At 39.9% G+C, this 14,456-nt stretch overlaps 1 protein-coding gene across 4 annotated transcripts in view; it reads left to right on the top strand.

Moving 5' to 3' along the window:
* SDK1 (sidekick cell adhesion molecule 1) overlaps window positions 1-14,456 on the top strand; it is a 419,246-nt gene that overhangs the window by 267,707 nt on the left and 137,083 nt on the right. For all 4 annotated transcript variants that reach the window (XM_064461554.1, XM_064461553.1, XM_064461555.1 and 1 more), the window contains 5 exons: window positions 4,879-5,073; window positions 6,299-6,415; window positions 6,672-6,839; window positions 8,907-9,009; window positions 10,135-10,311. In XM_064461554.1, coding sequence (XP_064317624.1) covers window positions 4,879-5,073; window positions 6,299-6,415; window positions 6,672-6,839; window positions 8,907-9,009; window positions 10,135-10,311 — 760 coding nt within the window. The remainder of the gene's footprint in view (window positions 1-4,878; window positions 5,074-6,298; window positions 6,416-6,671; window positions 6,840-8,906; window positions 9,010-10,134; window positions 10,312-14,456) is intronic.

Below are 14,456 nucleotides of genomic sequence, written 5' to 3'. Positions count from 1 at the left end.
GGGAACCTGTGCTGGAACTGTGCTGTTTAATATACTGGAAAAAAAGGGTGAATAGCTAGATTATAGTATTTGCTGATTATGTAAAATTATTCAAGAATAGTCAACATTAAAACTAACCACAAAAGAATCGCAGAAGGTTCTGGTGATCTGAACTGACTGGACAATAAACTGGCAGATGAAATTATTGACAGATTAAACTACCTATTACTACGCAGAAAAGGTATGTCTTCTGAAAACATCGGTTCAGTGCCAAGCCGTGGTTCGAAATGTTCGGTACCGGGAGGAAAGGAACAGAGACAAAATGAGAGAACGTGACGGTAGGAATCCGTGGGGCAGCACCCCTGCCTCAAATACTTCACACAATTCTAATCACTCTGTTGGAAATACTGGTGTAGAAAAAGTGGAAAAGATACAAGGAAGTAGGAATGGTATAATTAGAGGTCTGCCGTGGCTTTTGATTAATGAAAAATTGGAATGACTGAAACACTTTGTGAAAGAGATGAGTGACGGGTGGGTGCCATATGGCAAGGTAAGTAGAAGATGATGATGCTGTATTGTTTAGTGCAAGAAGCAGAGGAGACACCCAGCTAAATTTTCAGGTAGGAGATGTATGATAAAGCAAAGACAGTACTTTTTCAGAAAACATAAACCATGGAGGTCCAGGTAGCAGTTAAGATCAGAAGTGAAAAATATTTAGAAAAACAAACAATTTATGGAAGAAAAATCCAGTAAGGACTATTAAACACAGCTGGGTGCATTCAGCCTCTGGCTTAGGAACCAGCTAAAGCACAGATTATGGGAGCTGAGAAGGTGGAAATAGTATCTTGTCCTTGGGCTGTTCTTGCATTTTGTGCCTGAGCATCCAAGACAAGACAATTTCAAAGGAAGGAAAAATGACTAGACAGACATTTATTCTGGCCACGTGCCACCAACTTTATGTTTCAGCACATGGTATGGCAAACATACTGGCATTTTTTATTAGAGAAGATTTTTCAAGTAGCAGAATTAAAACTAAGTGTTGTACCATTAGAAAGATTGACTTAAAATTAACATTATACATCTGGTATTTTTAGAAGTATTTCAATCCTACACAACTATTTGGTGAATCTCTGGACTATCTCGCTGTTACTGAAAAAAACTATCTGGTGTTTCAAATGGTTTTCATGTTTTACAAAAACAAAACCAAAAACAAATCTGGAGGAATCGGGGAAAGAAGAGGTTGGCTCCTAACTCATCCTTCTGCCCTAACTCTTCCTTTGAGCCGTTTAGCTCCCAAGGGAATTAATAGGGCCCTCATAACCATTCCTGGTAAATGTGGTGTTATTGGAGATATAGGAACCCTTACTAGAGAAGATAATTTATTGCTGCTGAACTCTTCTAGTGTACATCTGATTTGCTGATGAATGTGGTGCAGGAGCGTGGAAACCTATCTTCAGGTGGATTATTTTGCTGAGTATCTGTAACACAGACTTGTAAGGGGCAGGTACTAGTATTAAACTTAGAGGAGTTTTAACCCATTATTACACAAATCTGGCAATTGGCAGCATGTACAAAGAGGGTAAATGAAGGTTGCTGTCTCCCTGCTGAGCCAGGAGCTAGAATAAAGCACATGGGGAACCGCAAAGCTACCCTGTACCTTTGCTACAAATGGGAAGACATTGCATTTCCCCCAGCCCCATCAAGTTCTGTGCACAAAGCCCATTTGCCAAGTCTTGGTGCGCTTTGAATATGTGAGAGACAGATTACTTTCACAGTATAAGCAGAGATTAAGTGTAAATAAAATTGCAACTGTCGCAGACTAGCTTTATACTTCCCTGTAATGGAGTTTCAGTGTATCAGACTGCGCAGTAACCATGCTCTGCTGTATATCTTTCCGCAGTCGCTGATGCTGCCTGCATTTTCAGTGGGTTTCCTTTAAATGCTTTTTCTTATTTGCTTATAGAAAGTTTAGCGGTGGTGGTGTCTAGAGATTGCAGTTAGTTGGACTTTAGTTCTACCCATTTAGACAAGTAGATGGAAAGATGCTTTTGGGATTCCCCAGTAGCCCACCGGGATCTGGAGAGGGCTATATAAAATAAATAACAAAAGTGACACAGTGAATATTTTGAGTCTCTTATTCAGGTTCTTAAATAAGTTAAATTTGGCAAAGAGTCAAGCGTCTGTTTCATAGATGAGGAAACCGAGCCTCAGATTGCATAAATTATTTGCCCAAGGTTACAGAGAAAGCAGCAACAGCAGAGCCAGAGTCTGTTTCCTGCCTTCCCTTCTCCTCCGTAACACTAGACTAATTTGTCTGTGAAAAATTAATAGCGCTGCATACGTGCTGAGAAATACGCTTATTTTAGTTATTATTACTACTCTTTTAGGCCACTCTGTAATCTCTCAAACAGTAAAGTAGGACTGATACTGCTTGGAAAGGTTTAGTCCAAAAGGTCTTTACAGTGTTTTCTTCTGTTCATCATTTTTCACCAGAAGTGTTTAGAGAGGAAAAGGAGCAAAATTCCTTTGGGGGTGTGGAGAGAGGGAAGCTGTAGGGCAGGAGAGGGGGACAAGGAAGGAAGCTGGGCTTAACCATTTTTGTAGCCAAAGAGGTAGCAAAATGATAAAAGAAAATGTGTCCAACTTGGAAGACAGTCTCTCTGGGAAGAACACTAAAGCCCAAATGAATGCTGCTGACTGGCATCAGAGTGCTTAGATAAGATCCTACTACTCAGAATTATAACTTTGAGTAGAGGAAGATACCCGTAACCAAAAGGTAGACAGGAGAGATGGCAATATTCAGTTTGTCAGCTGAGCTGGTGATAGGAAGGTGTATCTGACACTGATTATAGGATTAGAAGGTTTGCTAATACTGTTAGTAGAATGGGATTTATGGAATGACACCAGTGTTAAAGGTTTGAGTGTACCGAATGCAGGATTTCATTATTTCCTAGGTGCCTATCAAGTCTAATGTGTGGGAAAATGGAGTTGCTATTATTTAAACTTGAAATCATTTCTAGGCTTCTCAGCATCAGGAGAACTATTCCATTTTGCATCATCTGTTTCTTCATTACTCGGTGATAATTTGTATTTGCCCAGGAGGATTTTCAAGAGATGAATAACACTCTCACTGAGAATTCTGAACATTAAAATTTACGCTAATTTTGTATATGGGCTGTTGTATGAAATTTAAATTATGCCTATTGCGAGCTACCACACTACGTCTATTCTCTATCAGACAATGCACTCTACATAGTGGATTTCTGCCTGAGATGATTACCTGCTAGATTATGAGTACATTTTTTTTTATCAGCAGAACAAAAGCATCAGAGGTGATTGTAGTAAATGATACATGTTTATAAAAGTAACAGCAGTGACTGGATGTTGTTTTTCAATTGTTCCATACATTGTTTGTATGCTCTTTCAGGAGTTAATATATTCCTTGTCTGTGTAGAGAGAGTAAGTACATTGAGAGACGATATGAATGGAAGTATAATACAATAGTATTTAACTCTGAGATTTTAAAAAAGATAATGATGATGATATGGATCTTCCTGTAGCGCTTTCGCTCTGAGAACCTTAAGTCAATGCCAGCGTTGCCGTGAAATTCATTGTCTGCAGACTCTCAATTCATCAGTGACATCCCATCCTTAATGCTTCTGTGATACCCTGCTTTTCTCTGTTTGGGCAAATTTCACTCATCCATGAATTTAAGTCCACGGTTCCCTACGTTATTGCAAGGGAATATGAAGCTCTGAGGTTTCAAGTGATGTGTGCTCAAAAACAGCTACTGATGATGAAAGTACCATGTTTGGGGCTGTGCTGGTTTTGGCTGGGATAGAGTTAATTCTCTTCACTGTAGCTGGTAAAATAACTTAAATCAGCTTGATACCCTCTTGATCCTGTGATTATCCAACCACATCATAAAATACCTGCTTCACTTCAGATCCCCGCATAGGGCCCTCACTATTTGATCAGTGAGGGATTTCTGGGATGTAAACATAAAGCATTGTCTGATACGAGGAGTGGGATGGGAACACCTGTGTATGACTGTTCTAGGCCCCGACATCTGTCGAAGAAAAGAGAATCCTACGCTATTTGTATATACTAAATTTACAGCCACTCTGTCCCAGCTGACTGGGATATGCTTGCAGCAAAAATATAAGTGAAATAACTGTCAGGGTTTGTAGAACATGCACATGAAAGAAAACAGGAATAAACAGGACTGTAAGTTATATCTAGGGTACAATTTTTGTTTCTCCTAATGGCTGCATTTTTCAAATAACAGGTGAAGCTTGAGAATGACTTAAAATAATAATAATAAATTAAAGCTGTCCCATTGTTGGCAACGTGCTGTTTGTACATCACCCAAACTAAGCTGCCAAATTAGGATTCAGATACAGCCATGTGAGCACTTCATTTTTTTCTGTGTGTCTTGCCATTTCCTTTTTATTTTGACATCTTAGCTACAGTAGCACAGAGGAATCTTATTTGGGATGGAACCGTCTTACACACTTGCTGCATTGCCACACTGCTGCTGTTTAAGTAGCATGTTTCTGGCTTTCAATGTGAAATTGCTGTAAATCTTATTTTGTAGTAGCATGAAATGTGATTGGGTGAAGAAAGTAATTTAATAACATGTTTTCTCAACATTCCCCCTTTCACTGTTTGCTGGTTTTATTCCCACATGTTCTGCAGTGTATTATTACCATTGATAATGTAAGATGCAGTCTCCGTTTATCAAAAGCAGCTTGTAAAAATATAAATAATTGATGTGGAAGGATGAGAAACCAGGGGTATGACCATAACAGTGCCATGTATTTTGACTACCTAAAATGTGTTGTGCGAGGACTAATAGCAAAATTCTTCTTAAAAAATTTTTTTTCTTCTTTTTTTCAGGTGTTCCCGTTCCCACTCTGGTCTGGTACAAGGATTCTGTTCCCCTCAGCAAGCTGGAAAACCCCCGCTATGAAGTACTGCTGAGTGGTGGGCTGCGGATCCACGCGCTGCGTCCTCAGGACGCTGGAATCTTCCAGTGTTTTGCCAGTAATAAAGCCGGGGAGATACAGACGTTTGCCTACCTGGATGTGACCAGTGAGTAGGGAGCTGTGATAGATTTCAATGAGTTGTCTTGTCACTCCTAGAGGTGACCCTACATCCATTGGATTTCTCCACCCTTCTGTGCTCGTTTAGTTTGACTCACAGAACCTTGATTTTCATCAAGTGTAGCAGCCCTGGCTGTACGGTACCCTAAAATGCTCTCTGTGGCCTGAACACAATCTGCTGAAGCCTGTAGAAAAACTTTTCGTGGCTTTAGGGGCTAGAGGTGATCTCTTCTATTTCATGCTACAAAAGGAGAACTTACTGGGTGAAAAAAAAAAAAAAAAAGAATAATTGTGTAATACTTTTACCTCTCCTTTATACTTAAATAATTTATTTCCACCCTAATGCAATTCTCTTCTGAATTCAAGCTACACCTTCATGATTGTGCATGGTATCATTTTATCTGCCTTTTTTCTACATTTAGCAGGGGAAAGAAAGTAAGTTCAAGTTAAATATCTTTTCATTTTTTTCTTTTGGCCAAAAGGTCTGATGAGATGGTTTTGTTAATGAAGTACACTTCTCTCCGTGGAAGAATTGCAATTCCTAGTTAAGTCCCTTTTAAAAGCAATTATTAACAGGCACATCCACAATACTTTAACTCTATCTCAGGAAGCTGATTTTTAGCCCAAGAGCAGTTTCTGCGTACTGACCAAAGTTCCTACTGGCCTCAGAAAATCCATCAGCCCCCGTTCAATATATATCTAGGAAGTGGCAGGGGAAAAAAAATGTAATAAAATGCAACTGGGGGAAAATAAGAGAGAAAGAAACTTGGAAAGTGTCTTGGATGAGACTCAGGTTCTAAATTCTTTTGGCTGACATTTAAGTTTCAAAGTTAATGCCTTTCTCAAGTTGCTTTTCATCTTAAAGAACTCAGTTATAAAGATGAAACAAAATAGTTTTGTTTATCCAGATTTCTCAACTTTCCCCCAAACACTCATTTTGAGCTTTATCTTCCTTCATCTGTAAGCCATCTTACTTGTACATGTACAAGCACTGATAGATTTTTATTTTCCCTGTAGGTAAGAGACTGAATTAGACAATTCCTAGGAGATTAATAATGAAAGGTTACAGTCACTGCTGAAAGGTTTTCATGTATTATTGTCATGTCCTTCTCCATGATCAGCTCTATAAAAGTGGATGTAAAGTACTCCATGATAATAGGTAAAGGATCTTTCTGATAGCTGATGCATTGAGTTTTTTAAATTTTTGATTCTAGACATTAAACCAGCATTTATACAGCCTCCAGAGGATACCACTGTTACAGAGGGGATGACCGCAGTGCTAACCTGTGAAGTTTCAGGGGCTCCAAAACCTGCCATCTCGTGGAAGAAAGGTAGCCAGTTATTCAGTCGTGGGAAAGCTGTAATCCATGTTTTCTTGTCCGTTCTTATTATTGAGATTCTGTAGATCCATTTAATGCATATTTCTTCATTTCTCTGCTCCTGCGAGCAGCGGGTTTGTTGTGTGGCTGTTGTAAGCCAGTGGCCTGGATAGGCTGTCACAGTCTTCTGGAAGAACTAGAATTGCCGTGCTTAATCTGTGCAGTCTGCGTGACACTAATCATTCTGGTTTTCCCTTCTGTGTTTCAGGAAACCAGACCTTAGCCAGTGGCTCAGTTCAGATTCCTCGGTTCATTCTTCTTGAGTCTGGAGGGCTCCAGATAACACCCGTTTTCCTTCAGGATGCTGGCAATTATACTTGCTGTGCAGTCAACTCTGAAGGAGCCCTGAATGCTTTTGTGATGCTAACAGTGTGGAGTAAGGATAATGCTTTGTTTAAAGTCTAACTTTAATCAAGTGTTAATCAGTTTTTGTTGTATGCTCAGGAAATTTTCATAAGTAATTATGCTTTTCCAGTTAATAGAGATACTCGTATGATTTAATAGGAATGATGTATCTATTTTAGGAAACCTATCGCAAATATCCTTTTTGATTGTAAAATTATGCATATAAACTTTTCTATTTTGTGAAAGGAAGTGTATTTAAATAGAGCTTCAATCACAATTACAATTTTACTCGCGTTTTGCCTTGGTGAATCTTTCATTGCAAATCAGACGTTTTAACTTGTAGATTTGGCTATTTGCCGTTGGTTTCTGCCTCGGGAGCCTGCAGGCAGTATAGACCAGCCCATGCTGTTACTAAGGCTGTGGCCACAGTTAAACTGGATTTGTTTTTCCTCATACCTTTGTATTTATTTGTGGCCCCGGGCACTGTTGGAAGCCAAACCAATGTACAGCAGACTTCAGCTGCTCTCTCATGCTACAGATTGGCGTGGCGCAGGGCAACCCACGAAATGATTTTGTCCTTCACCGTTTGCCCTTGCTCTCTATTTTTTTAATTTCCTCTGTTGGGGTAGAGAGGTCTGATCCCACAGGTTCACCTGTGTTGCTCCTAGGTGAGTTAAATTTAACTGTAACGTGTTTTTTGCTACTAAAGGTAGGAAATAACCGTCCCTGAGCTGGGATGAAAAATAATTAAAAACAGTGAAGATGATGATAATAAATAGAGAAGTGTTGTGGCCCTCTCTCCTTCCCAGTGCTTGAAGTACTGATTATGCTGCTGATGTGTGGTGCGTATGTGACAGTTGTTAATCCCAAACTGTGCAAGTTAAATCAGCAACATTTTGTCTTTTGAACCTGGGAATACCTGAAAGCAATCCTGGCCGTAAAGATAATGTACTTGCATCATATGGCCATCATATTTATCTTATTGACAATGTAGAGCTGGTACACTTATCAGGATGTCGTAAACTAAGTGATATCCTGGTGTATGGATCAAGTAAAGGAGGTCCTTCCTACTAATTCTCAAATGCATGGTTCTTGCATGTATTGAGGACAGTTTGTGTTCATTGTACTGCACTGGAGGGGTAAAAGAAAAGTGCATATAACCTAATATTTGTGTAGCAACAGCACCATTATAAAGCTAGAAGGCATACATAGGTACATCAGGAATAATGCTAAAAATTCCATGCTATTAGAGTTAACTCTTGATTTTGGTGATGATTCCTTCTTAGGCATGTATGAGATACCTCAGTAGACGCTGATTATCCCTGTAGGGATTTGGGACTGATTAACGTTATCCACATATCTTCTGTACTCATCCTAGTTGTCTATCTGCTTCAGCTGATGCTATCTGCTGCTGCTACTGTGTGTTAAGCATAATAGAGATCTTTCACACCAGATCTGGTTGCTGTAGTTACAGCAATTATTGTGTTCTGGGTCTCCAGGAGGTGCTTGAATAAAGATATTTTGAAACATTTGAGTAAACAGTATATCTTTCTTATATGGAAAATCCAGACTACCAGAAACTCCTTCCTCTTTAACCTGTTTCCTGGATTTGACAAGATTGTAGGGTGCCAATTAAGTTTTCCTCTTTCTGGATGTTTTTCTAGTGTATTCTTCGCACAGGTTTTCGTTGTTTTTGTTTTCCCTGCTCCAGACAGTGTGACTTGTTTCCTGACTAAATGTATGTTTGGATTCATTCACAACACATTACAAGCATACTTGCTACCTTATGACTTTAGGGAGTTACCATAGCTGCTACCACAAATCAAGTGAGAGTTAGTACAGCTTTAGCACTCTTCCTACTCAGATCACTGCCAGCTCGGTCTCGTGCCCTCTGCTGCCTTCGCTTCTCTGCACCCCACAGCGCACCACCTCTTCTTGACACAATGACATTAGAGGCAGGGGAGCCTTCACAGCAAAGACTTGAAGAGGAATGGCCTGCTTGCTTTGAATGACAAATGTTCGGTTGCCTGCTCTCTGAGTGAATACCCAAGTCAAAATGCTGTAATTTCACCTAAACTATGGCTTGTGTTCCTTTCAGATCGCACTTCCATTGTTCACCCTCCTGAGGACAGCACTGTGATCAAAGGAACCACAGCCACTCTGCGATGTGAAGCGACTCATGATCCTAGAATTTCAATCAGGTTGGTGGTGTCCGTTCTTGTTTGTGTGGTTTATCCAAGCTTAATTTTATAAGCTATATGAATAGCATTAGGTGAAAAGTTTCAGGACCCCAGATTTTAACGCCAGTCCCCTGATTACTGCATTATAAGGTTGTACACCGTATCATTAATCATACGAATCCCATCTTCCATTTCAGCCTTATGCATTATTTACAATGAGCTATGTTCCACTTCATGACTTCAATATAGCCTTCCATGATTTTACTGTCAAGGTTAATACACTATCAATAAAATCAACTTGTCAGAAGCTGATACTTAATGAGAGTAAAAGCCAAAGAGAAGGAATAGGATTTCAGAAGTGTTTACTTTGCGGTCCATGAAAGCAACACAAGAGATGTTCGTGTTCTTGGAAATAACTCAATAACCAGGGGCTATATTCTGCTTTAGCCGTGTAAAGGAAATCAGACTCTGTCTGAACTATTAAAATTTGTGCTAGAGCATTTAGAAGAGGCTCACAATTTTAAAATAAATTTACCATGAAAATTCATGTAGTCTGAAAGAAACACAAATGAAAGGAAGGGCAAGGAACAGCTTGGGGAGTGTTAGAAGGGTGAACTGCAGAAAGAACTTCTGAAAGAGAAATACAGGTGTAAAGATTTCATGTAGAGGTACTTAATTGTAAGACCATGGGCTATGCACATCTCTGATACATTGATATGTGCATGTTTTAACAGATGAGCTCTAGTAAAACTTGTCACGGCAGTTTGAGAGGTACGGCAGTCTAAGGTTATTACAGTCTTAGCAGAGATGGGCCAACACCTCAGCTGTTAACTTCAGAGTGTGATGTTCTAGATTAAAATGTTGACAAAGGTGGACTTCAGAACTTGGCCATGAGTACTTCACCTTTTCCATGGAAAATATATAACTTTGTTTATAAAATATATAGTAACTTGGATGCAATTACGTTTCTCATTTTGATCACTGATCTAAACCTAAAATTTGTAAAGGGGTCTGTTCTTGAAAGTAACTGGAGGGGCCTGTCATTTTTAACGTGATTGCAGGAGCTGATATCTTATTGCTCCGTTCATATAAATCTGTTTTGAAGTTCTGGTGAGTAATTATTAACCGAAGCATTGTAATACTCAGGTATGTTTGGAAGAAGGACAGTATTGTAATAAATCCATCCAGCAGTTCCAGGATCACAGTAGAGAAAGATGGAACCCTCCTCATCAGCCAGACATGGTCAGGTGACATTGGGGACTACACCTGTGAGGTCATTTCTTTTGGAGGAAATGACTCCAGAATGGCTCGACTAGAAGTGATGTGAGTATTGTATCTTAAATATACACTGTGCTTGGTTTCACATACCCCTGGGCATTTTTACAGCATTTCATTCTAGAAGATCTGGGGAGTCTGTAAGTTTGGGTTTTGGGGTGGGGGTTTTTTTGAGGAGATTAAACGTGGCTCATTCCTGATTAAATCGCCTTGAAATGTGTCCTCTCTTTTGCATGCTGCCACGCTGCTTGGACTTCCAAGTGATTGGAGCCTTGGAAGTTGCTTCTAAGTAACTGCAACTCTCTAAATCACCATTTGTACATGTCCATCTGGTTGGGTGAATGAGCTCAAGGGATAACGATTAAGAGGTTGTGGCTTTCCTGAAGCCGGTAGCAGGTGGACTGCTGCAGCGCAATCTCATTGGGCATGTCCTGTTCAGCATCGTTATCAGTGATCTGAAGGAGGTGTTGGAGTACATGCTCATCAGGTTGGTAGGTGGCATAAAATGGGTTGGGGACAGCTGAGAGACATTCGAGGGCAGGACCACCATTCAGAGGGACCTAGACAGGCTGAGAAATGGGCCCACAGGAACCTTATGAAGTTCAGCAAGGACAAACGCAATGTCTGCATCTGGGGAAGAATGACCTTTTGTAATAATATAGTTTGGCACTGACTGGCTGGTCGCAGTTCTGGAAAGAACCTGGGGATCTTGGTAGGTGGCAGCTGAACATGAGCCAGCTATGTGCCCTGGCAACGAAAAAGGCTGACAACATCCTGGGCTAGATTACAGGAGCATAGATTGATGGACATGATTACCCCCTTTTATTGGACACTTATTAGTCTACACCGGGAATACTGTCTCCAATTTTCAAGACCAGACTGGATAAACTGGTCTGATCTCATGGCTGACCCAGCTTTGAGCAGGAGAATTGGACCAGAGACCTCCTGAGGTCCCTTCCAACCTGAATCCTTCTGTTATCCCACGCTGTAGGGCTTTTCCATAAAGCCCAGGTGCTGTGCTGTGATGCCAAGGTTATAAGAAAATGTTTTCCTACTTTTAGTATTTTTTCTCTGTTAAGCATATATCAGAATAGCTGGTCCCTGGACAGGGATTGCTTACTCTTACATTCTCTTTATACATAGGTTTTCAGGGGAAGAATATTTTTAAGTATGCCTTTCTTTATTCCTAAGAATCTTTAAAAATAAAAACAAGAAAATGTTTAAAGTGCGGTTCAGTTCTGAACAAGGATTATAAAAATGTCATTATGGGGTTGCATAGTTTCTATTTCTGTCATTCCACCGGGGTGAAGTACACTTCCATTTTATTTTTATCAGTAAAAGCAACAACTGTGGTTTTGGTACATGTGTGGAGCAGATCAAATGAATAAGAAGGTAATGTTTTATGTAGACTTATTTATTTATTTATTTGAGTAGTGCCGCATGCTTTAATTTAACTAAAACTGCATCTGTTTCTGCTGGTCATGCCTGATGTCTGAGAAGATGGCAACTTCTGCTGTTGGCAGTGTAACGAGTTCACCTCTGAGATTTGCTATGCAGAGGGCTGTTTGATACAGCATTATTCTGACAGTGCCAAGGCTAGATCAGATGCCCATTTTCAAAAGAACGGTCATACATTCTTTCTCTAATTAAGCAGTCCTCAGCTCTCCTCCCCGAGCGCATTTTACTGCTGGTTTGAATCCAAGAGCAGAAGACAATTCAAAATATATTGCTACTATATAACCATACTTGCTTTGCTCTGAGGCGGTTTCTGAATGGAGGGCCTAAAATTATGGAGTAAAGACTGAAAATAATGTTAAAATCTGGACTCCAAAGCAAAGCTGTAAATATGTGCTAAACACTTCAGCAGCATGACTACTTCTTAATCTGACATAGCAAAAGATGCCCTATGCAACCCAGTACAGCACAGCAGATGTCAACAGGGAACTGCAAGTAAATACCAGTGAGGAACAGCTTTATACTCCATAAAACTCGGGCTAGAAGTTAGCTGGGCGAGGTATGTCTTGTGTACGTGGCTGAGGCTGCCTTTCTTGCACCCCAGCTTGCTCCAGTTGTGTTGGCCTGCTCTCCATGCACTGGGACTGGCTCTTAATCCTCGATCTCTGCTTCCTCCGACGTTCTGTTGCTGATCGCCTCTCACCTGTTTTTCCTGGCGGAGTTAAAGAAATATATCAGGCCAACTCTTTTAGAGGACTTCAGTAACTGATGAGTCACTCAATCATACCTGGAATCATGACATTTTATTTCAAAGTAGTGCTGCAGGTAGTGCAATAATGCCCCAAAACATTGCATTCCTTTGCAGCTTTCATCATTATCGTTTGGCTTAGCAGCACAAATCTGTGAGGAATTGAGATACATGATACAACAGAAGTGAAATGAAGAAGAAAATATGTGGAAAGGAAATGTCTGAAGTAAAGCTTAAATTAAATTCTAGCTCGTATACGAGTGACAGATCTATAACGTTCCCTAGTCTCCCAGATAATTCTCTTGTGCAGAACATTAACAAACAGGGCATGTACATTTCCATCGATGAGCACTTACACTTCAGTGCCTTGAGTACCACTAATGTCAGACAAATGTTCAAAGGAGGCCTCTCAACCAATTACAGACTGGAGCAGACTACCAACGGATAATATCCTAGCCTACCTAGCTTTATCTGACAACTCCAATTGTCTCGCCACCTTTTTTTCCCCCAGGAACCAGCATGTCCCTCTACCTCTAGGTATGTCAAGAGAAATTTCCAAAGGCACAACTAAGTCTGTTACTGATTTCTATTCAAACTGATTCAATTCAAACCCATTGACCTTCAGGGTGACCTTCAGTTATTTAATATCTGAGTGGTTTGGTTTTCTAACCTGTGAAAAGAAGGAAAGAAAACTTTTTCTTCCTTTGCCTTCCCTTGTTGGAAGACAGGCTTGGGGGAAAAGGTACCGTTTCTTGCTAGAAGAACATATGCTGATAGCACGGCATGGTATACATTGGTGGTGCAAGCAGGACGGATCATTTTTCTCAGCATGTCTATGAAGAAATAAAATATTTGAAAAGGAAAGCCAGAAAACTAATGAAGAACTTGCTAAAGTGCAGCCAAAGGTTAGTTTGCTCATCAATTTTGCACTGATGGTACTTGGGCACAGAAACTAATTGCTAGTCAAGATACTCTATTCATTCATTTGTCTTCCCTCTAAATGTGTTTATTCTTCATGTACGTCACCCTGATTTGCACGAGGTAAAACATTTGCTAGTGGTGCTCTCTTCTGCAAGAGAGAGATTTTAATTTTTTAGTTACCATTTTTTTCCCCTCCTAGCAGAACTTCTCGACTGCAAATACAGAAACATTTGCAGTACTTTTGATGATGAGCTTGTGCTTCTCTTGCATTCCTCCAAGTCATAGGATTTGGTCCTGAAAATAACTGTATGTTATGAAACATCCCAGCTTCATTTAGCTTACTTCTATATCCTGTAAATACTGTACCAAAATATGTATAGAAGAAAAACTGCTTGTTCCTAAAGCTGCATAAGCTGCATTACCACAACGTATCGCTCACCTGATGGGAAACTGTGCTGATTCCAGCTCAAAGTATCCCGAGGGTTCTCAGTGTATATAAAATATGCAGAATTACCACTATCTGTGCCTGATGACACCTGCTGCTCAATATCAGCCTGTCTGCAGTCCATACTAAAGAATTTCTTTGTTGTATGAATGTGACTGAAAAGTATGGTAATGCTGCATTGTTGGAAAATCAAAGCCCTGTACAAGCCTCTGTTATGTCACAACATATAGTAAAATCTTTTAGGCTCTTTCTCTGCAGAAATACGGGGAGGACAATGTAATACAAAAATAGACAATTTATTCCTGGCAGCAAGTTCATCTTCTTTCAGTTCTCTTTCACCAGAGAAAGAACTATTATTGTTCTGTCTTCTTCAAAAGCAGGAGAAGGGAGCTAACCACTTACAATAAAACCCAGTGGGTTCCAAGAATGCACAGTATTGCTTTTGTCAATCAATTATACAAGAATTTTGATACCCTTTTTACTAGAGTATTCGTAATTGCTCCTTCTTCCAATTTCTTCCCAATATACCCCATAGAAAAACAGCTTGATTACTAAAAATAAAATCAGTAAGACCAGTGCAGAGTAACAAATCAAAATGACGTCTCATTACAAACTGATCTTCAT

This window comes from Phalacrocorax carbo, chromosome 10, assembly GCF_963921805.1.
Source record: "Phalacrocorax carbo chromosome 10, bPhaCar2.1, whole genome shotgun sequence".
In the NCBI taxonomy this organism is placed as follows: domain Eukaryota; kingdom Metazoa; phylum Chordata; class Aves; order Suliformes; family Phalacrocoracidae; genus Phalacrocorax; species Phalacrocorax carbo.
The sequence above is the reverse complement of the archived record's forward strand: the minus strand, read 5'-3'. Positions and strand labels throughout refer to the sequence as shown.